A 24,262-nucleotide genomic window follows, 5' to 3' on the forward strand; every position below is an offset into this window, starting at 1 on the left:
CACGGGCTAACTATTGACTAAATTGATCAAAAAAGGGAGGAGGGGAAGGGGTAAGGGAGGCCACCAAATCGGATCAGGCAGCGAATGAAATAAAGCGAGTACGCAGGCGTGTTAGTTATAGAAATTGCGTGACGCTCGATCGAAAAGAAGAAATGGAACGTTGCCAAAAGATGCTGCGGCTCCGAACTATACATCCGTTTTCTTAAAGCGAATAAAGTTGAAAGAGGGGAATCGAGATATAGAACCCAGGGGCGAAATTAAGTAACCGACACCCAACCGCCTTTCGTTTCATTCACACTGACAAAGTGGACAGAGAGAGAGAGAAGATCGGGATGGGATGGAAGATGGAGAAGAAGAAGAGCGGGAGGTGGGGAGAAAAAGAGAGAGAGAGAGAGAGAGAGAGAGATTACGGAGAAGGAAAAACGGTAGAGTCTTCTTCTTCTTCTTCTTCTTAAGACTTTCCCGCTTGATGAAAGAAACGAGAGATTTTTTAGGGAATCGCCCGAAAAAACGATGCTATAAAGAGAATTAGATTTTTGTCCCTCTGCGGAAAAAGTCTCTCCTCTTCCATCGCCACTCCCGTCCCCCTCCTCCTTCTTACATTATCCATCCTCATATAGGAGAGACTCGAGATGGAGCGGCTATCGAAGCGCAGGGAGCTCGGGAAAGGTTCTCAAATGGGCTCGGGATAAAACGAGAGAAAATTAGAATATGATTATGAAAATAACACCCAAATGGAATAAGAGCGAAGTGAAAGAGGATGGGGGAGCTATAATCTGACGTATTAAAAACTAAACGTCTTAAGTATGACGAACCGACGGGGATAGAAATAAGCTTAACGACGTCTACTTAAAAAAAATTCTTAATTTTTTTTCTCTTCTTTTGCAGTCCTCTGTTCCGAAGACGAGGAAAGATTAGTTCGAGATTTGTTCAGAGATTACAACAAACTCATCCGGCCTGTTGAATCCATGAACAAAACGGTGGAAGTTCAATTCGGCCTCTCTTTCATTCAGCTCATTAACGTGGTAAGTACAATATTTCTCTCTCCCCCCGTCCCTCCCTCGAAACCTAAGCTGATTCCAACATGCACCTAAGCCTAACCCAATAAGAAACACATACAATAACACCCGCTCCTAGCAAGTGATATCTTTCGCGAAGTGGGAAAAAATGAATCAGACACGTTATAGTAAATTGAATTCTAGATCCATGGCACATCACTTAAAATGACGCATCAATACCATTCCGGTTCATCGAGAGCAAAGGGAAGTTAACGTAAAATCGGCTACACCATATATATAATATGGGATCAATGAAGCACCCACTTTTCTCTCTGCCACCCCCCCCCCCCAATTTTCAGTTACCCTTGCCACCCCGTTTTCCAGGGCCTGGAAAATCCCTCGATCGAAACTTTAAACGCGTGACAGATATTATACGGTCGCCCAGAGAAAAGAGGCGAGCTTGCTAGTAACGCGAACGTTCCTGCATGCCTTCTTCCTCTTTCCTTTCCTTACCCCTATGCTCGAACACTTCCTTACCCAATGTCCCCTTTTATTCCTGAAACCCAACGTTGGAAAACTAGAATAAATAAAAAAATCTGATTCGGATTCGGCATCTGTATTTTTATATATTTTTTCCTGGATAAGGAAAAAAAGGAAAAGAAAGGAAGAGAGTGAGGAAAAAAGTAAAAAAGAAAAAAAAAAACTCTGGCCGACTTTCCTACGCCGACGCGGAAGACTATTTTCTAGAAAGAAAAAACTGTTGGAAATCCTGGTAGCACCCTTCGCCGACATTTAGACTAAATAGTTCTATTGGGACATAACAAACATATCAGTAAAATCATCTAAAACAAAAAAGAAAAATAACTGCACGCGCTCTATAGTATCTGTTCGTATCAGCTTCACTGCCTTTTGCACACCAAAACTTTCCTTTGAACAGGCGTTGTGCTGATATTTCTTCAGAAAACTATACCAAGCATCCCTATGGAATATTATTGGTCAAAATCTTCTAGCTGGTGCAGGCCTCTTTATTTCTTTTTCCCCCCTTACACATAGGTCCTGCCCATGCACTCCCCATACTGCTGGCTCTTTGCGGCAACTCGGAGAGTGTGTCCCTGAGAAAATTGATTTCCTTAAGGAGCGCCGATATATCAGAGCGTTTGAAACGGGGATCTCTTCGACCCCTTACTTGATAGTTCGCGTTGCTCTTTAGTCGCTTTCGTTCAAAGAGAAGTAACGCGATTGTCCCTGGCATCTTGCCCTTATCCCTTGCAGCTAGCGTCCCTTCATTCTCCCTCGCAGGCTCCCTCCCTATATCCTCATCCTTCTACTTTCTTCGCTATAGCACGCGTCACGCTGCACCCTAATTAACTTATATCGTTTCCTGAAAATTATTACAAACGTTCGCGATCGAGTAACTTCGTGATGCCATAAAAGGAAGTTAGGAGAGCAGGGAAAACGGGGGTTCAATGAGGTGAACGAGCCTAATTTTAGACGCGGGAGCAATAATTACTTTCTTTGAGAAGAAATGAGGCAGCTATGGAAACAATTTTTCTATCTCAAAGTATACAACATTCCCCGGGTTTTGATTACTCATTTAACTAAAAAAACCTATTTAACATTTTAAGCCAATGTGGTCAGTTTATAAAAAATAAAAGGTCAACGATTTAAAGGGATGAGTTGAATTCGAGTTTGGAGAGACATTTGTGTGTGGGCGTCGATCGTCTATTTGACCATCGCGGAAATCCTGGGGCTTGAATAGAAAACTGAAGGGGAAAAGAAAGTTCTATATTCTATCGAAGAAGCGAGCCAAACGGAAAGAAGAAAGATTCGAGGAAACGATTGTTCTTAAGGCCGCGGGTCGTACACAGAGAGAGATAGGGTGGACCCGCGGATTTACTCCAAATCTCCTACCTAGACCCAGAGGGGAATAAGGGGGGGGGCAAAAAACTTCGGCAATTACAAACAACGAAACAGGTATATGATCCTAGTTAAGCCCCTAATCCGACGGGGGCTTACGCTTAGTTTATAACGAAGCCGGACTTTGGCCGAAATGGCGCGAGTTCGCCCCCGCACCAGCGACTATATATTTCTCCGAAAAAAAAAAGAAGGCGCTCAATTCCAGTCCGGTTACGTTTAAAAGAACGTCTTATCCCTCCTTTTCTCTTTAAAAGTAGTTTTAAAACGTAAGAGAGAAAGAAACCTTTTTCTTTTAACAAAAAAGTTCTTTTTTTCCGCAGTCGCCTCGAATCGAGTCGAAACCGTAAATTTTAAAACTTTTCTTGGCAAAAAACTTTGTAGCCCCGGTCATTTCCGTCTCATCCCGGGCGCTTTCCCTTTTCTTACTTTGCAGAAAAGATGGTGATGGTGGTGGGATGAGGGGAAACCGTATAGGATTATCCGGAGGGAATTGTCTATACCCATACCCCTCAGTTTTATATCTTTCAAACGAATAAAAGAGGATTTGGGTTTCGCGCGCTAAAGAGATGGACACATTTTTAGGTGAAGGAAAAACGAATTGAATGACCCGCCCATTAGAGTAAAACTACCAGAACCTTGGAAAAATTCAATGTTTTAAAGGATAAACTCTCTCTCTCTCTCTCTCTCTCTCTCTCTCTCTCTCTCTCTCTCTCTCTCTCTCTCTCTCTCTCTCTCTCTCTCTCTCTCTCTCTCTCTCTCTCTCTTTCTTTTCTTGCTTGCCAACCACAACGACCTAATGAAGATTTAAACTACAATAAACTAACCCTGCAGGTTGCTTTGTTTCTATATTAGGCTACAAATTTTTCTCCCTCAAAAAATTGTACCGGTTGAGGGTCTTGGTTTGATAAAAAACATTGGTTTTGCAACACATATTTTATATTAAACCAAGACGTTCTAAGTCTACTGAGCTTAAGGCGAGCTTAGCGTACTGTATCTTGAAATATAATGCAACAACAACAAAATAAATAAAAAATGCGAGTAAAAACGTAATAAATTTGCATTGCGGGTTAGTCAAGCATCGATTTTGTGTTTACTGACAAAGCGAATCGAGCAAAGATATATAAAAGGAACGAAAGTACAATCCCACAACCTTATATCACGATAAACGTCTTGATTTATTTCAACGTCAAGGCACTGTTTACCGTATTGCTAGTGTAGCTTAAATTAAAATACGTGTTCCCACGTGATATTTTGTAACAATACAACCGCGCAAGGTTGAAAAATTTTCTTTAAGAGTAGTCGTGAGGACACACATGCACGCGAGGCCATACAATAAAAAAAGGACAATCCTTAGGAGATTCCCCACGCACCCCGGCTAGCCATCTTTCAGCATCCATTCGGAGAGAGCAAGCTCCATCCTTTACCCTGTCCCACCTTCTTTCGCTCTAACCACCCAGTTCTCTCTATCTTCCGGAGGGTATATACGAAAAAGAAGAAGAAGAGGAGAGATCCAAATAAAATCAATTCAAACCCTCGAGAGTTCATTTCAATTTCTGCTTCCTAAGGAAGCTAAGTTCTCCCCCCATCCTCCATCTTCCCACGTTCTTCCCAACATCCCTACACTCTTCTTACCCCCGACCCTTTTTCCTCCTTTCTGGCTGGGGCTGGGTAGTATAGTATAAAAAAACGCCAGCACCGTTGAGTCGGCCAACCGTACGGAAAAGATAAAAAACTAAAGGAGAAGACCGGTAGAGAAGAGGAGAGGAGAGAAGAGAAGAGGATGGAAATAGGGAGATGGGATGAGGATCTGAAAGATGCTACGGAAAATGCTACTGGATGCTATAGCACTATCGTGCATGCTGCCTCTATGTAGCTAACCCAAGCCCTTTTTTACCGTTGGGGGTTAAGGCAGAGACTAGTTAAGCGTGGACAGTGCGTGACATAACGCAAACAAATTCACTAGGTATATTCAAAACACAAAATAAAAAAGAAAGAAAAAGAAATCCCCTTAAGCTCTATTTATTTATTTATAAAAAATAATAATTATTTAGTGAATGAATCAAAACCGGATCGTTGCGTCCATCCGCAACTAGTCTTATCTTTTATCTCCCCCCGCCTACCTCTAAGCTATTTTTTCATCCTTTCTTTTCTCTGCCGCGTACGTTTCTTAGTTGGACCTTTTACCTCCCTCGGGTGAGGGGTCGAAGGAGTGGTGAATCGTCAAAGTCAGTGTAATAATATGGTAATAGGGGGCTTGTTTGGGAATCGTTCCAAGGAAAGCTATTAGTGAGTGCTGCCAAACCTTTCTCGAGGTAGAGGCATTACAGGGGGGGAATGTAACAAAAAAAAGGCACACTAAAAACATGTTCGAGTTATACGAGCGAACAATTAGAGGCCATTTGGTTCCCAACCCCCTACCGGTACTTCTTCCACCAATAACCCTCCTCCATGCACATTCTCTTTTTAACCCTAAAGTTCCCTCCTTTAAAAGTCTTAATTTCGGTACGTGTTTTAATAAAATTTAAGTCAGTTCGCTTTTAGTTACTCAATAGAGTTACGAAGCTAAAGCGCGAGCATTTTCAATACGAAAAACGGAATTTGTTTTTCCTCCTTATTTGAACTATTCTACTCGGACGAAATTAACTTAAAAAGTATAACAAGGTAACGGAAACTACACATACCATGCTGGTCCGCTTCTTCCAGCTTTTTCCATTAGTCAGCCCTGTAATTGATTGACAGACACCGTTAGAACGGGAAAACTATTTACTTATAAAATAACTAAATATAAAGTATCACAGCAACTTTTTACAAGACGCAAAACAAATTGATAATTGTTAAGCGAGGATAAGTAGCGTTTCAACGTTAATTTTAAAGTATTTTAAGTAGGGTTAATTCTTATTTCTTATAGTGGCATGTATGCGTGGGGGGTCATTTTTGAATTCCTTGGTCGATGCAAGGTTTTGAGCGAAAGTTGTTGGGGGGGGGGGGACCTCGTGGCCGCGCTTTATCCATGATCGATCGCCCCATTAGTAACCGAATGGGGCCTGCCCTGCCCCCTTTTTCCTTACCCAGTCTTTATTTTTTTTATCGGAAGAATTGTTCGATCACGAAAGGGGGAATTTGAAGGAGTTTCGGCCAACAACTTCGCGTTTAATTAAGCGGCTTAATCAAGATAACCTAGTAGTGTGTTGCCAGACTTCATTGACTCTCTCTCTCTCTCTCTCTCTCTCTCTCTCTCTCTCTCTCTCTCTCTCTCTCTCTCTCTCTCTCTCTCTCTCTCTCTCTCTCTCTCTCTCTCTCTCTCTCTCTCTCTCTCTCTCTCTCTCTCTCTCTCTCTCTCTACTTCTCCCTTCTACAAAACGCCTCCTTTTCTCAAGCCAGTTACGCATTAGAAACTCTTAGTAACCGGGGCTCGTTACCCATTTCCAATTCCCTTCGATATTCTTCTCTATTTCCATCCCCTCCTCTTCCCATAGGCCAATCTTCAATTCCTCTTTCTCTCTCTCCCTCCCTCCTCTCCTTTAGCCCTCGAATTCTTAATAAACTTTCTTGATTATCGAACTCGAGAATGATTCGTAATCCATACGTTTTTTCTCTTTCTATTTTTTCTCTCTCTCCTAGAACGAGAAGAATCAAATCATGACGTCCAATGTATGGCTACAATTTGTAAGTATTTGGATCTTTTTTCCCTTTCGTTTATCGATGGATGTTTCGCGGAAAAAACTACATGCGGGATAAGCTATTTTGTACGAGCCCCTGTCGAAATGTTTGCCCCTCAGAACGCCGATGTTACGGGGAAAGGGCGCCATTTAGGAGAACAGAAGGGGAAAACACGTTTAAAAAATGGAATTGACTTAAAAACGTTTTACAAAACTGTACAAAGTAATAGGAGCTTCTCCGACAAAATGGATGGATTTATTCGGGGGAAAATAAAGGATGTTTCGGAAAATTGAATTCTCATCCCTTCTCTGGAAATAGTAGTTTTGAAAAGAGATAGATATATATATATAAAAAAAAGAAATAGAAAAACGTTCATTCATCGAGATGGCGATGTTTATCCGTCGTTTTCCACCAAAAGAATCGACATTAAAACCAATCACTCTTTGAAGAGGAGCGTATACTACACTTTACCCTCTCCCACTCACCTCGGATTCTATCTTATCTAAAGGGGCGCTTCCTCCGTGTCCCGCTAATATACGACGAAGACGACGATGAGAACCGGGTTTGTACCAGTTGGAATCATTTTTCGACGTCTAAATCTAATCGAAATCAATCTTTCGCCGCTGGGAGAAAGAAGAGGAAGGAGCCAGAGAGAGCGAGAGAAAAAGCATTCTCTATCCCTTTACTTTATATAGACCTATATAGTCTTAGATCCTGACAAGTTTTTCATTCCGGGAACTTCAAGAACGGCTACGATATCCCGGACGTAGCGCCTCAGTCGTTTCTCTCTCTCTCTCTCTCTCTCTCTCTCTCTCTCTCTCTCTCTCTCTCTCTCTCTCTCTTTCGTATGGCGAATCGTCTCTAAAGAGAACCGTTTTTCAAAGTAAAAAGTTAGAGATCGTCCAAACAATTGGATCAAAAGAGAAGCACGGAGGTGTATGAAAGAAAATAGCTTCTTCGAGACGCCTAGCTACGTCAACTTCGACAGCTGCCGCTAAGTCGTTTCGTATAAGGCCCGCTATACAGCCTACAACTACCACTTACCCTCGCCAATAGGGCCAATACCTACTATAAGAAAGGAGAAAAGTTTTGGCACCCAGAAAGAAACGGTGTCCGAGAAATAAAGAGTAAAGGCGTACTAGGTAAACTGGCGTCTGGGTACATCGTTTTTATCAAAAATATGGCCGTAATTCGTCGACAAAGCTAACGGTCTTTAAAGACGTTTTCGTGTTTTATTTTTTATTTGGATCGTTGCTCGTAGCCGGCGTATAACGAGGAAAGAAAGCTAGGAGAGGCGCCGTTATAAATAAACGGATTCCCCTCGGCGAGGTTGTTATAGGCATTCCGGCTTTAGATCTCGTTTGGCCAAAGGATGGTTCATCGATAAAGTTAACGTCGTAGACCGCACCTGTAGGTTTACCATCTACCGTATTTTATTTCACTGTTTTTCCTTCGGCCGAAGCTTTTCTTTCTTGGAAGGCGAATTTAGGCTACTGATAAGAGCGTTTTCTCCGTTTATCAACGGAAGTCCCGCGTCTCGTAAGTAGAGAGCAACCACCGCTAGGAAGGACAAAAAGATGAGATAGGCCTAGTCTCGGAATAGAGAAAGGAAAAAGAGAGGGGTCCCGGTGAGCAAATCCGAGGATTTGGACAATCGCGACTATCAATTTTCTTCGATGCCATCCGAGCCCGTTACGAAGGGCCATTTGTCGTTTCTTTCCAGGGCCCCGAAGCGAAAAGATCGAAAGCTCCCTTTAAAGTATTTACGAGCGTAGCGTGTCCCCAACCAAAGACACGCCGAGGCTATAGCGCGTTCTGAGAGAAATTTAAACGCCACCATCAATTCGGCCATCTGCTCCGGAATCGCGGCGGCTTCCGACGCTCTCCTCTTATTAAAAATGACGGTAATAAAGAAAAGAACGTCTTATACGAGTCTCAGAAGAGACGCCAAGCAGAAACGCTTCCTTTTTAATATTTCAGGACCCATGATTTAGCCGGAAACATTGTATCAGTTACTAAGAAACATGGTCTTTCCTTATTTTTCCCCCTCTTAGATGTGGTACGATTACCAACTGCGTTGGGACGAGGCGGATTACGGCGGAATAGCGGTTCTACGATTGCCACCGGACAAAGTCTGGAAACCGGACATCGTGCTCTTTAACAAGTGAGTGACCTCCAAATTTCGGTAGGGGTAATTGGTAGAGAATCCTTGATGATCTCTTGTTTATATATTTTTTTTGCTCGGCATCTTCTCCACGGCGGATATCCGATTTGACCGGCTACTTTCGATGATAACGCGTATTTGTGAATTTTTTTGAATCGCGTGTGTTGTTAATTCAGCGCCGACGGAAACTACGAGGTGCGCTACAAGTGCAACGTGCTCATCTATCCGACGGGTATGGTCATGTGGGTGCCTCCGGCCATCTACCAGAGCTCGTGTACGATAGACGTCACCTACTTCCCGTTTGACCAGCAGAGATGCGTCATGAAGTTCGGCTCGTGGACCTTCAACGGCGACCAAGTGTCCTTAAAGCTCTACAATGACAACTACTGGGTCGACTTGTCGGACTACTGGAAGAGCGGGACGTGGGACATCGTGGAGGTGCCCGCCTTCTTGAACGTCAAGAACAACAGCAAGTACGGCTTGCCGACGGAGACGGACATCTCCTTTCACATTACCATCCGTCGAAAGACACTCTTCTACACGGTGAACTTGATTCTCCCCACTGTGCTCATCTCATTCCTGTGCATCTTGGTATTCTACCTGCCGGCTGAGGCCGGCGAAAAGGTGACTCTCGGGATCTCGATCCTGCTCTCGCTGGTCGTCTTCTTGCTCTTAGTGTCCAAAATCCTGCCGCCGACCTCGCTGGTGTTGCCGCTCATCGCCAAGTACCTGCTATTCATCTTTCTGATGAACACCGTCTCGATCTTGGTGACGGTTATCATTATCAATTGGAACTTTAGGGGCCCTCGGACCCATCGCATGCCCAGTTGGATACGGGTAGTGTTTCTCAAGTACCTCCCCATTCTCTTGTTCATGAAGAGGCCCAAAAAAACGCGCCTTCGTTGGATGATGGAGATGCCGGGTCTCGGCGTGCACCATCACTATCACGGAGGGGTCGGCGCGGGGGCCGCGGCCGGAACCGGCGCGTCGGGCGCCGGCTCCGGCTCCCCGGAGCTAAAGCGATGCAAGCAAAAAATGGAATTCGTCGAGTTGGCCGACATACACCATCCCAATTGTACCGTTGCCAGAAAAGGCTCGGCCGATCGCGATCTACCGTTACCTCCGCGAGGAGCCGCTTCGGCCGACACGGACAGCACCGACATGCTCTACCTGACCGCCGACGCCTACAGAGCCACGGAAGCCATCGAGTTCATCGCAGAACACCTGAGGAGCGAGGACGAGTACATACAGGTAAACGACACTCTTAATTCACGTCTTAAATAACCCGAGGGTTCCGAGAATTTCCAAGACAAAAGCTTACGCCTCGATCGTAAAGTTGATTATTTCCACGCCAAAGAAGGTTGCCTAGCTGGCACCCACGAGTTACAATGAGCGGCTAATTAGGCTCATTTATCTAGTAGTGAAAGCCGAGAAAAACGGCCCACTTCCCTGGGGATTTGGGTCAACGTCGGTGGACGCGTGCGAAGAGGTAGGGGTTCCTAAGAAGCGAGTCAAACACGACGTGAACAACGGTTAACGTTAGTCACGGAATTCAATCGGCTTCTTAGTTAAGACCCATTGAACGACGAAAATAATACCCTCGATGAGAAAGAAAAGGGTACAGAATGAGAAAAGATCCCCCGTCGTGACCCCGTTTTGGCCCAAAGAGAAAACAAAGAGATAAATCTACCTGCTAATTGAAGATTCGCTATTTTTAGCCCCGAGACGACAACCTACCCACCTATCCCTTCACTCACATTCTCGCCAAACTAGGATCGCTTTCTCCTCGAACAATATCGATGTAAAAAAAAAAGAAAATTGCCCGTTACCTCGAAAGACCTTATACCTTCTTCAAAGTAAAACTCCAAAAATTTTAGGAAAGTCTAAAGGATAATAGGGCCTCTCGTTTCCGGGTTAACTTTTCCACCTTGGATAATTCGGGGTGTAAGATACGATATATACATATACACCTAGTAGTTAAGGTTCCAGCGCACCTAAATGGGTGAAGAAAGCCGTGTTGGGTGGCAATTAGCGCCAGCCACGCAGTGTCTCGGAAACAATTAGCGACGTTCCCTTTAAACGGGTATTAATCGCGGGTCATCTTTTATCATTTTTAGAAAAATAAAGTCGCGCGAACCAATTTACACCCATTGTTTTTTATCCTTTTTTAGAAAAGTGAATGGTCGGCTAAAAGATTCTTTAACATTTTCCTTCCCCCCCCCCTGGTCCTATTAAGCGCGCGAAAGACGTCTCACTGAGGCGTCTCACTCTGCAAAACGAAATAAATTGGCCGGGAATTTTTGAAAAAGGTGACGGGGGATGTAAGAGAGAAAGATAGCTAGATACGGAAAGACGGGAGAACGGGAAGAAAGGGTTAAAAAGGAAGTTGTAAATTCGCCTTCTTACAAAACTTTCTTCGAGTGCCTTTCGTCCCTTTTCGCGGGATCCGGGCTTAAGGGCGCGGGGTCTGGCCAGATGCCAAGCGCATTTCTCAAGACCCGATCTCCCAGCATCCTATAACCCGTACGAGTAACGCAACGGGCGCGTTAGAGAAAGAGAAGTCTTCGGGGCCCGCGCCTGAAAGGGGACTGCACCCACACGCCGCATTCAGCATCCCCCACCAGCAGCCATCTTTCGCTATCCCTCACCAATCTTCTTTTTATTTTCCTATAAGAGTCCTTTTCGACTTTTCATTAAGTATAGTAGGTGATATATAAGAGGGGGGAAGGTCTAGAGCTAAGTAGAAACAGGGGGTGTAAGGGTGGCCCGCCTTAAGAGTACTCATTTTTCTCCTCTAGCTCTTTCTTGGAAAGAAGGTCTAACTAGTCTGAAAATAGAACTTTGAATAGTTCGAATAGAAGCTTTTCCATTGCCACGCAGGAAAATCCTCCCAACGATTTTAGCTAAATATATCCCCTTACGGAATAATCGCTTTAAGTATATATGAAGCTACGATAACAGTTTTGGGAGACTAATAGAGGCGACTCAGGCGCAGATATGAAACGTATGGCGTGCGGGTTATCCATAGTCTCCAATCCCCTTTATTCAATATTATCCAAAAGGCCGTCCCGATTCGCTTCGCGTTATTTAGTATCGAATAGATTGCGCTCTTAATAATATAGTTTAGGAGGCATAGTGCTTGGCTATAGACGCCAGGAGCGGCCGTTACGATAAAACGTCCATTAGATTCAATAATACCGGGCAAGCCTCTTACATCAGAAGCGAATCTAGCTATAGGCAAAGGAGAGAAAGGGGAACGAGGCAAGCGCGAGTTCGAAGGGTTCTAGTCCGATAACGAGCCAGTATCCCAAAGTATCGAAGAAAAATTTTCCCAGCACGAGCGAGCGAATCCGACCAAAAATTCCTTTTTTGATTTTTGGCGAGAGAGAGAGAGAGAAGACGCCTGACGCTCCTTAAGACTAACCTTAGGAAAGCTGGGAATAGAGGGAGAGAGAAATGTGACGGGTTGAGCCTCGTTGCCAAAAATCCTAGCAGCTGCGGTATCGAGAAAAGTGGTGCCAAGGAAAAGGCCCCAACAGTCAATAGTCTTTCGAGGTTAACAGATTGTAAGCGTTAAAAGCTGCCAATTCTGGACTCTGCCCCCTTCCACAATCATACCCAAAGAGATGAGAGTAAAAGAAAAGGCCTCTCCCCCTCTCTAACTGGGACTGGACCGGACGTCAGTCCATCCCAGCTGCCGACCCCTAAAGCCGCCTAAATCTGGTCTCCGGAAACAACTAGAAGTCATTTCTGTATATAGATATCGGACCTCCGCATCATTCCCCCTTCCCCCTCCTCCCGAGGTTCAGTTCCATCAACTGAAAGTTGCAAATAGTTTTAGTTACCTTTAGTGGAATAGATATGATTCCACAAAGTTTCCCAGATTTTCTTTGTTCTTTCCATACGTCACACATTCTGTGAAAATAAATGAAGATGTGATTAATGTTAGAGTCAAAATTAAATTACAATTTAACACAATCCTAAATTTGGCTTTAGCTTAAGGGGGAAGAGTGCAGCTTGGACCATGGCATATATACACGAAACTCTAGCCATAATTTAGCTTAATTTCTGTCAGAGGAAAGGGACACCGGAATCAAGAGACCGGGGTATTGGCCGGAAGTGATACGCCAAAGCGTACGGTCAACTTGGCGCGAGAGATACTATTACATTTTTGGTAATGATGTTCAGACGAGGCGATTTTTTACTAAACAAGTTATACAAAAAGAGAGAGAGGGGGAATCTAGTGCGTTCTATATTGATAACCAGCCCTCTACTGTCGGGACGATCAGAGGAAGAAGAAAAACGTTAGTCCTAGCTAGTCAGAAACGTCCTTAATGAAACGTCAACCCTGTTAGACGATTCTTAAAGGAAAGACGATAACGTCAAATAGCGAGTCAACTCTCTAAGCCTTGGCAAAGTCTCGTGGTATTAATCTTCGGGAATAAATACCGAAAAGAGACAAGAAAGAGAGCAAAAAACAACAAGGGCGAACCTACTTTTTCCCCGTCCATTCTAGACTATTTTTCTATTTAGGTGGCCCAAATTTTCGGGAGAATATATAAGGTCAAACGGGGTCAAACTCCGAGATTACCTCCGTGAACGAATAATGACTCTGGCCGCGCGCACATAAAGAAATATTGTTAACAAATCGGGGAAAGGCCTAGGCCTTAGACTTAACCACCAACCAAAAATAAGGGAAAGAAGATCCAGTACTGCAAGCTTCCGTCTCACGGAGATAATTCATTTAAGTCAATGTCATCTTCCTATCACGGATAAAGAGTTGGGGTTTGGAAATCTCCCAGTGAAACGATTCGGAGTTAAATAATAAGAGTGAGAGAGAGAGGGGGGGCCAAGGCCCTAAGGCATATTGCTCGGAAAGGAAAAGACAGAACTCGCGCGCGAGGGTTGGATTTCCCGAGCTACAGTAAGAGTAGAGAGATGGATTAGTCTGGTACTCCAGGGATTAACTACTGGATTGCTGCCGTTTCTAGCAACGACGTAGAGATTCAGCCTAGGGATTAGAAGCAAAGGGAACAAGCTTCTAACTGAAAAGAAAGATTGGAATAGGGACGACACGACCGAATTAAAAAAATACCCAACTTAACCCCTTTAAAAAATAAAATAAATCTAAATGACTTAAAACGCGCGCGCCGCAAACTGAATAAATTACTTTTAAAGACTCGAAGAAGATCTTTCGCTAGAATATAGTAAGGAAAACTCTGTAGGTATACTTGGGATAAAGGGTTGGTTGATATAGGTGCTAGGAGCTTGACCGGGTGCTGGTGTATTTTTTACGACCTTTTCCAGAGTCGTAAAAGTGGCCAAGACGCTTTTAATTCTTGAGCAAACTGCCTTTCGGCGGCGATTAAAAAGACGCTGGGATATGCTATAGTCTATAACCTAAAGGGTGAAGGAAGCGGTGACGGGCCCAGAGGGGTCTCAAATTTACGTCGCCCATTAACCTAAAGAGACTTTAGCGCAAAGTAAACAGGTGGGTCTTACCTCCCGTCGCCCGGTTACCCCCCCCCCAACCATCTCCCGCCTAGAAAATCATATTTCATACTCAATTACGCACGGGATAAATTACTAAAAGCATCAAACCCCCTTTTCCGTAAGCTGGCCTTCATTCATTGGCTTTTACTTTTAAATCATCTCTAGTTAAAACAAGTATTCATTTTTGGGTTTAGGAACGTTACATTTCGAGTCGTAATATTTGTTTTGTACAATCTCGATAGTATCTAATATTTAAGGCACATTTTTGCATCAACAAAAACAAGAACCTATAAATAAAGGAAACTTTTTGCCGGCGGCTACGAGATAGATATACTTAGATGCATTAGAGAAAAGAGAGTATACACTGTATATTGTTTCCAAAACTTTGTTAATATTCTTGGATGGTCGCGTATGGAACCTAGAGGTGTGTTTGCGGGGCTTAGGGGGGCTATAATGTTAAAATATGGTGGTATCGTATACGACGTCTTATTAGGCCCGTTGTTTGTCTTTCATATCGGAGGCCGTAGATTTTCATTTTAAGGGAAGAGGGACGAGAGAGAGTTCCTCTCCGGAAGATGACTTTTCCGCGTTTTCTCGCCCATAAGCAGCGAAGGTAAAAAAAGAAAGATTTTTCTCTTTTCCAAAAGCTCGACCTAAAATCTACCTCGCGAGATGATTTTTCATTATCTAGCAAACGCTTTTGGCCATTAAGGCGAGCATAGCGTAGGTCCGTTCTCGTGTCGTGATGAAGAGCCCGGGACCACGTATTTTTAGGTATCTCCATCCTCAGCTTCCATCCTGACATCCCCCTTTATCCCGTCTCTATCTTGTCCCTTTTTTTATACTCGGTAACATTCGAGGGACGGGCGCGTGAAAGCTATATAGTATAGTTTCTTACAATCTTCTACCTCGTTTAAAACGTCATAAATAGAGCGTACCAACTGTCACTATCTTACAGCTACCTCACCTCGCATCAACTAAAGGTTAGAAAAAAGAAATATCCTCCAACCCTCTATCGTACCAACCCTGTGAATAAAAAAGGGTAAAGAGATAAACCTTACCGTGTTCCCAATACGTAACTTAAAAATCATAAAAAAATACATATTTTTTTAATTTTATCTCAAACACGCCCCTTTTATCTAGAAATAACCCGAGTTAACTTATAACCTCGTTTCATATCGTATTATTTTTTTAAGTATTTTTTCTCCACGGTTTTAAAATTTTACGAGTAAACTTGGCTAAAACACAAGCATAGGTCTTACGCGTAAATATCTCTACTTGGAAGTTTACATCTATTGAAATCTAGTCTACTATAACTCTAATTAATTCCGAGTGTTGCTTATTTAATAACCTATGAGGTGAATTAAAAGATGAATTTGAAGGAAAATATTTTTAAATAAGTTGAATATTGGGGTAAGATTCCAAGGGTTAATTTATTCAAATGAGGGAATACGGAGGATGTGAATTTGTTTATAGATTCGAGAGGACTGGAAGTACGTCGCCATGGTGATTGACAGGCTCCAGCTTTACATATTTTTCGCGGTGACCACGGCGGGTACGATAGGCATTCTACTAGACGCTCCGCACATCTTCCAATACGTCGATCAAGACAGAATCATCGAGATTCACAAAGGAAAGCCAACGTGAGACCCGCTAGCCCGACCCCCGACTAATTCTTATTATACCAATAACAAAAGAAAAAAGTAAATAAAATAAAATAAATAAAAAATGATTTGTTATAATAACCACACGCAAAAAATATATATTTACTCCATCAAAAGACCCGCGAGAAATTTCGGAGAAGAAAAGTACGTACGCCTTTGGAGCAAATACAAAAAAAAGGAAAAAACAAAAAAAAAAACGAATAAATTAATAAATTATGAAAATTCCAACCGTTCAATAACCGATAGCGGTTAAAATTTTTTTAGAAGAAAGATTAAGGAAAAGAGAAATTAAAAATATACTCTATATATATATACATACTCTACGAAGTGACGATGATAATTAAAAACTAAAGTACGGCCGTGTTTCTATTAACAATTACGTACGTACGCGTCAGTAAGTCTTCGAAAAAACAAAAACTAAATTAAATAAACGAGGCAGAATTTTTAATTTGTATAATGACGTTAATGACTTCGGACTTATCGTCGTTGATCGAAACGGATTATTTAAAATAAAAATAATAAATAAAAATTCGGGAAAAGAGAGAAAGATGAATTAAATGAAAATAATTAAATTTAAATCAACCTATTTCGCGTATATACCTACGAATAAATAAAAATTTTATACAAGGCGACGATTTTTTTAAAGAAACAAAACTCGATAAATAATAATAATAACAATATTAATAAAAATAAAATATTACCATTTTTCTTTAAACCCAATTTTTCGGTTTAAAAAAAAGTTTTTAAAAAAAATTTAATTTCAATAAATTATATTATCGAAATGAAATTAAATTAATTAAGTTTTTCTCCTCCCCGCGTAGGATGGTGTCAATTTTTTAATACAATAAAAACCGATCCTCCCAGTGTGGTAAATAAAAAAAAAAAATCACTCAAAATCAAGCGCGGTAGAAGATATAAAAAAGTGGCTTATTTTGTTCTTTGGTACAATACGACAAAATTTGTTTAAAAATATATTTAAAAAAAATTAATAAAAAAAATCGGGAATACGGAAGGAAAATTAAAAAAAAAAAACAAAAAACATTTTAGGCGATTAAAGATTATATATATAAAAAAGAAACATTGTGTAAAATGAATTTAACTAACGTCGAAAAGTTATATTACTACACATAACGAATCGAGGAAAATGGAAGGGACTGTATAATTCTGTTTCAGGAGTATAGTTAAGAGAAGAAAACTCCGCGCTAAGAAGAAAAAAAAACCAACAACTTTTTTTGTCTCAAATTTTGTCTAGAGCAGCTATATATATAAAAGTTGTAGCGGAATAAACAATTTTGACTATATAATAACAAAAAAAAAAAAAACAAAGAACCGAAACAAATGGTCAGGTGAAGCTCGAGAGGTAATTTTAGGTGGATTGTCTAAAAAAAATATTATTATTGTTAAATAAAAAAAAGATATTAAATAAAACCGGTTAATTAATTAAATAATTTCGCCTTATTTGAGGTATTATACGAAATTTTGTGCATCCGCATTTTTAAATTTAAACCTAATTTTAATTAATCCATCCCAATTAATTAATTAAAAAAAAAACACTAAAAAAATATAAATAAACTCAAAAAAAAGTGTGTTCGCGCGTCGTAACGCGTCGATCGTCGGGTTTTGAAAAAAAAAAATATTTGATGAAAACAAAACGTACTACAAAAATGCTCAAGCTGTGTTCAAAAAAAAATCTCTCTCGACATAAAACAAAGGTATCCTTGGATGATCTTTCTATCAAAAAACGAAGGGTCATAAACAATATAGAAAAAAAAACAAATAAACAATAACAATTCTTCGTCAGTATATAAGGTCACGTTGAAATAAAAAAAATTAAAAGCGGTTTTCGAAAATAATAAATAAAAAAAAAACAAAAAACTAAAAAGTGAACCCCAAGAAAAAAAAAGTTCGTTGTTATAGAGTTTTTCCCCACGAAAATAAAAATAAATAAATAAAAAATATTGTTAAATATTTGTTGAGGCCGAGAAATTGGAGGGATCGTTTAAAATAAATATACTAAAATGGGATAATTACGGGATTTCTTATTAATATAATTGTTTTGTTCGATTTTAATTAAATTAAACTAATTTAATTACTAAATTAATTTTGATACTGATTATTTAGAATAACTATAATAAATAACTTTTAAAATAAATTTTAAAAATAGAGAAGGTATATACGATAATGTGTTTTTTTAATTTAATTTAGTTTTGTTTTAAATTGGTGCTATCTAGAAATATAATAACGGTTTTCGGTGCTTATTAATAAAACGGACACAAAACGCCTTTATCATTTTCTTAAAATGAACAGTGCCAAAACGAACGAAGCCTGGAATCGATGACGACTCGTGTTCATTTCCAATAAGAATGAGGCCAAAGTGTTTATTAATTAATATTATTTCACGCCAAGACACTAACTAACAGAGAAATCCCTTCAAATCCCTGGGTCATAATCGGTTCAGAAATAAGAGAGGCATTAAGAAGATTCTAAATTGATAACGTGCGTCAAGATTACGCGGGTAATTTTGCATAAAAGACGCCTATTATATGCAAACCACCCTCTAATCACTGATCAAAGTGAGGAGTACGTCATCACTAGAAAATTCCTTAAGCTCTCTAATTATTGGACTGATTTTAAAGAAAAGTAACTATGAAAAAAAAAACCTCAACTGGAAGTTGTTCTTAGAGGTCGATTTTCTTAAGAAGTTCTGGTCATAATTTCGCTGTCCTAAGACCCTTACATCTCCAGCCGGCGGGCTTAAGACTCCCCGGGCGGGGGGAGGGGGGGACGCTAACTTTGATATATCATCGGGTTTTTTTTCCTACTACTCCCAATATTACGACCCTTCCCGATAAAAGTTATCCTAAAGTCCGGCTTTTTTTTAGGGGTCAAAGGCGCGCGAAAGGAGATGGGAGCTGCTCTAGCCCCCAAAAAACGTCTTTGGAATAGAGCCAAAAGGGCTGACGACAAGGATGGTAGTGTCTTTCCCTTGGCTAAAGAAACACGGGGACAATCTTGTTTCCTTTTGATTTACAGAGAAGTCAACGTCTCTTTTTTTTAAAAAAAATGAGTTCGCTGACTTGACCGACCCCCAAGTAACTAACGGGAGAACTAAAGAGAATCGTCCAATTTTAAGATCGCTTCCGGGAGCTTAGACTCCTCCGCAACACGCACGACGCTCTTATCGCAAAAACTTTTCCAAGTTGCGATACTCCCTAATTTTCTAATGCTTTTCAAAAATCCGGTTTTCCGGGTTTTTTTTTAATATTTCAAATAGTTCGTCGGCATCATCAAAATATTCCATCCCTAGAACGTTCCATCTTTTTTTTTTTTTTTTTTTTTTGAGATGAACTCTTTGGCATTGCATTGCGTAATTTTAATTATATTAAATTATCCTAATAATAAAGGTTAATTTTACGCTGCAAGGTTTTGGGCCAGTTTATAAATTTCAAACGCTGCCTTAAATTCAATATTTCAAATAGATAAATAAATAAATAAATAAATAAACAATAGTGGATATAATTTATATTTAAGATGGGGGTAAAAACAAATAATATTCTTCCATATTTATTAATCGAAAGTTAAAAAAAATTATAATTTTAAAAATACGTACTATACCTTCTCTATTTCAAATTTGTTTTGAAATCAATGAATGGTTTGATATTTCTATTTCAAAAGATCGGCGCGTTAATACGTAAATTTATTTGGGGGGAATGTCGGTAAACAAACAAATAACAACAAAACGTTCTCTTCGATATCCCCGCCAAACATTTCGGTCATTGTCATTTTTAATTCAGGAAAAAAAAATATTTAAACCAAATTAATTAAAAATGAAAAAAAAAATAATAAAATTAAAAAACCCCTCAAAAAACCGAGGAGAAACTGTCTGTAGCCAGATCTATATCTTTTAGGGTTGGTTTCACGGTATACCAATAAAGATCTACATAATTAATAAAAATACTGGGAGATCGAATTATATACGAACGATATCCGTAATTAAAAATAAAAAAAATATATTGACTTTAGTTCTGTACCAACCACAAAACAAAAACAAAAACATTTCAAAACTATATTAAAAAAAACCGAAAGAAAAAAAAAGGTTTAATTATAATCGTTTATTGACAGTTTCATGGAATTTTGAAGAAAAAAATAAAAAAAAAATAACTATAAAAGGTCTAGAGCTTCAAGTCCGTCTTTGAGATTAAAACAATTTCAAGACTTTATCATTTTATATAAATATAAAATATTCCTATTTTTAATTTTTAAAATTTTTTTTACGTTTTTCGGTTTTGTTTTGGAGTTGTTTTCTTTTTAAAATATAACTTATTATTTTAATTTTGTTATTGCATGATTTGAATCGTTATATAAATATCGGGGTATTAATCTGTATCTATTTGTATACGACCGATAAAAATTAAAATATTGTTTTTTGAATGGCCGAAGCAATAAATTGTTATTGATTTTGCGTATTTATAAGAATTAATCAATATTATTAACGAACAATTAAAAATATTCTACAGAGTATTAGTATTGTCATCTGAAATTCTTACAGCCAATCAAAGGTAAGTGAATTTATCAAGTTTTTAAATATAAACATAACCCCTGTAAAAACGTTATACCCGCTACGCAGACCTGTTCGGCAGTAAAACCAACATACAGGCGATAATCTAAAGTATATATTTCCTACGTAACCCCTGTAAAAGTGTTTACCTTACACTAAATTAAACCCATACTAAATTTATAATAGAACCATACGTCAGTCACTCAGCAACTTTAAATTACAAATAAATTAAAAGACACTTTAAGTAACAATTTGTAAGCCTTACTTTAGTTTTCCCCACCCTCACCCCCAAACATCCTTTAACGATAAAATATTCAAGACCGAAGAAAAGACATCTTATCCAAGTCCCCTAACCCCCAACGGACACATTTTAAAACAGGAAAAAATTTATGTTTTAGGGTTTAGAAACAATGGTATCCATTTAAAGCCATAAATAAAAAACCATTTCGGCACGGCACCATAAAGATGAAAACATTTTATTCCAATACTTGTATTTAGGGAATTTAAAACTCAAAAGGGAGCCTCGAAATTAGTGGTTAAGGGAGAAGGGAACATAGATCCAATATTTGTCGGATTTAGGATAGCTGTAATCAAAGAAAATATACCCAAGGAATGGAAAATTTCTTCTACTCAAGTCGAAAATGATTTATGATATTTTGATAGTCACAACTTCAAGTTATGAGTATTTTACGGATGACCCCTAAAAATTAATTAAGAAACTGAAAGACGATGTTAATTCAATTAAAGGGTCATCTCTAAAACACTATAATCCCTTTAATCGAAGACAGAAAATTTCCAGAAACACCCTGTATATTTTTAAGTTTGGTTTATCAAGACGCCAGAAATTTCTCTCTAACTTTGGGAGAAAATGTAACTGGGGAGTTTCAATCCCTTTACTTATTCTCTTTATCGCGATTCTTAAAAGGGCGATTCGTTATATGTAGAGAGGAGACGTTGGGTTGTGGAAGATAGGCAAACCTTTCGGCCATTAAAAGGCGAAACGGCATTTTAAATCAAAGAACACCGTCCCCCTTCTCCCCCCCCCTTTGGCATCCTCTTTGCTGTCTCCTATTATAACGTACTCTGGTGTAGGATGTGGAAGAAGGAAGCTGAGGAGCAAAGAGAGATCAGAGGGGAATGAAATTTGGTAAAAAGGGGGGATGAGATGAGATGAAATGAAAGGATAGAAAGGGTACAAGGATGAAATAGGCAACTCTTCCCTAATGACCGCCTATTTCTCTCTCCACAGCTAGAGAGAAATAAAATTTAAACTGCGTCTGTGACAGTCCCCGAATCGCTTCTATTTATTTCACTTAGACCCAATCAAAGACCGTGCATGGGTTAGGGTTAAGCTATGAGCTTTTTTTTTTTATTCCAAAGTTAGCTCGGAGGTATCAAACCCTTGGTCGGCGACTATCATTAACCCGGCCATAACCTCTAGTATCGCCATTTTTCCGGCGCGCCCTCAAACGGGTCTTCGGGGACAAAAAAGGATAATTATCGTGTAAAACATTCCCTCATTTGTTAAGTCTTTTTTTTCTTGATACGAATTAGGGGGGGGGGGAATATTAAAGGGTGAAAATTTGAAAGCGTTATTTTTCCGTAATCACGTACCATGAATATTAGTTAACACATTCTTGAAGTATCATTGTTTAAAATGTAGTTATTTATTATTAGGCTGTTTCGGATAATTTCTTAAGGTAAAATTATACCTAGAGAGAAGAAAGGGACGCCTTTTTTAGGAGCTGTCATTGATTCGTCTTACTTTCAACTCCAGAGAGAGAGAGAGACAGAGAAAAAAATAGGGGATAAGTTTAAAGAAAAAAATGGCCTTCTCTAACGCACTTCTTAAGAAGTGGTCTAGCGCAATTTTGTTCGCCAAAAAGAGAGAAAAAAATAGCCTCTACTCTCATCCAAATGAGACGAGAACGCAATAACTTTGTCGAGAGCTAGGGATGGAGAAGGGATAGGAAGAGGAGACTTGGTGAAAGGAATACTGGGTAGGAAGACTAAGAGAAGACGGAGAAAAGCAAAAAACAGAAGCAAAAAACAGAAGTAAAAGAAAGAAAGAAAGAGAGAGAGAGAGAGAGAGAGAGAGAGAGAGAGAGAGAGAGAGAGAGAGAGAGAGAGAGAGAGAGAAAAACACACAAGTCTGAATAGGAGGAAAAAGACTTTTTCCTAGAGAGAGGTTAAAAACTTTAATTACGAGACACGCTACTAATAGAAAACCGATTCCAGCTCGTTTCTCTAAGAGCTAACTTTCGATTTCGGCTCCATGCCTCCCCCCTTTTCCCAGCGTCTTTAAACTTTAAAGTATATACGCAACTTCGAGGAGCCAGTTAAAATACTGGAAAAAAAATAACCTATAAAAAAAGGATGTCCTTCAATTAAATCCAATCCGAGTTTGCAAAGAGGAGAAAAGTTACAGATGCGTAATAACATCTGACACAAGGATCGAGAAAATATGAATAGAAAATGGTTATATCGGTAAGATAGCCAAAAATTTTCAAATAATACCTCTTATCTAATTTATATTGCAAATGCTGGTTCGTAATGGTAGAGTAGACCATAACAAACCTTTCCAAGATATGTAGAAAAAGTGGAGGGAATATAACCGTACCACTATGGGTATATAAAAAAACTAGCCAGTGTAGAGAGGGGGGAAATAAAGGAAAAAAATCTTAAAAAAGATGGAACGATGGGTGGGAGATTGGTGACCCCTTCGTATTCCCGTTTTACTTAAGGCTCGTCGAGTGCAACTAATGAGTCCTCATCTCGCGACCCCTATCCAACTCACTCCTCATTCTCCTCCGTCCCCGGTCTTTCATCCCGTCTCACCTCCTCAATCTCTCTCCATCCCTTTAGCGCGTCAGAGTGTAGTAGCTGGCCAACCATCACCATCCTATAGGCTAAAGGATACCTCACCCCTTTTAGCCTTCCGAGCTAGTTTTGGCCCGACCCTTTTCCAAAAGTGTGCCCGCCGGTGATAAATGACCAGCGTCAAAAACGGGCCAGCACCATAGTGGGAGGGGAGCCTTGTTTACGTCAAACTAAACCCAAATACCCCTATATAGCTAAAACTTATATACCAGAATAACACCACGCATACGTATGCATATATCCTTGCGCGGTATAGTAATATGAGATTGACCAGCATACCCTCAAATTATCTGGATTAAGTTCCCCCTTTTTTCCCCAAGGCCCATAGTTTCGGATAACGCCGTGCAGATTCAAATTCCGCTCTAAAATTTTTAAAAATGGACACGTCATTAAATCTTTGACATTACAACAATTTCACACGTTAATTAAAATCTGGTAATTAATAACACGCACCGACTTTGACGTACTGTCACTCAATTTGAAGCTCTTAAAACACTCCATCTCCATTCAGAATAAATTTAAACAAGGTTATAGTTATTAATTATGAAATTTTCCATTAATTTATTAAATGTTTTTGGAAAGGATCGCGGTTTTAATTTGCCAGCTTTACTAACCAAGAACATGTACTAAACTAAAGAGACAGCGAACGAGCGAGCTAGAAAGAGAGAGAGAGAGAGAGAGAGAGAGAGAGAGAGAGAGAGAGAGAGAGAGAGAGAGAGAGAGAGAGAGAGAGAGAGAGAGAGAGAGAGAGAGAGAGAGAGAGAAAGAGAGCGGGGGAGTGATGGGGATAGGTAGAAGCTGAGCTGACTCTTCAAAGACACCAGTTTTAAGAATGATTATTAAAACACTTGATTATTTCGCGTATATATAGGAAAGGTCGCGTCAACGTGCTGCTATATAAGGAAAGTGTTTCTCATTAAACCTTATT

The 24,262-nt window shown here is 39.8% G+C and overlaps 2 protein-coding genes across 2 annotated transcripts in view; one reads left to right on the forward strand and one right to left on the reverse strand.

Moving 5' to 3' along the window:
• LOC149692303 (calcium/calmodulin-dependent protein kinase kinase 1) overlaps window positions 1-5,614 on the reverse strand; it is a 107,131-nt gene extending 101,517 nt beyond the window's left edge. The window contains exon 1 of the mRNA XM_089867991.1: window positions 5,597-5,614. The gene's annotated coding sequence lies outside the window, so the exon portion shown is untranslated. The remainder of the gene's footprint in view (window positions 1-5,596) is intronic.
• Window positions 1-19,366, forward strand: part of nAChRbeta1 (nicotinic acetylcholine receptor beta1) — a 39,841-nt gene extending 20,475 nt beyond the window's left edge. The window contains exons 2-6 of the mRNA XM_089867995.1: window positions 889-1,025; window positions 6,537-6,581; window positions 8,630-8,739; window positions 8,916-9,990; window positions 15,709-19,366. Of these exons, the coding sequence (XP_089724121.1) occupies window positions 889-1,025; window positions 6,537-6,581; window positions 8,630-8,739; window positions 8,916-9,990; window positions 15,709-15,879 (1,538 nt within the window). The 3' untranslated portion in view covers window positions 15,880-19,366. The remainder of the gene's footprint in view (window positions 1-888; window positions 1,026-6,536; window positions 6,582-8,629; window positions 8,740-8,915; window positions 9,991-15,708) is intronic.
• Window positions 19,367-24,262: the final 4,896 nt, after the last annotated feature.

The sequence above is a fragment of the Phalangium opilio genome, unplaced genomic scaffold, assembly GCF_054372755.1.
Source record: "Phalangium opilio isolate 3A_F unplaced genomic scaffold, DU_Popi_V2 ptg000024l_1, whole genome shotgun sequence".
NCBI lineage: Eukaryota > Metazoa > Arthropoda > Arachnida > Opiliones > Phalangiidae > Phalangium > Phalangium opilio.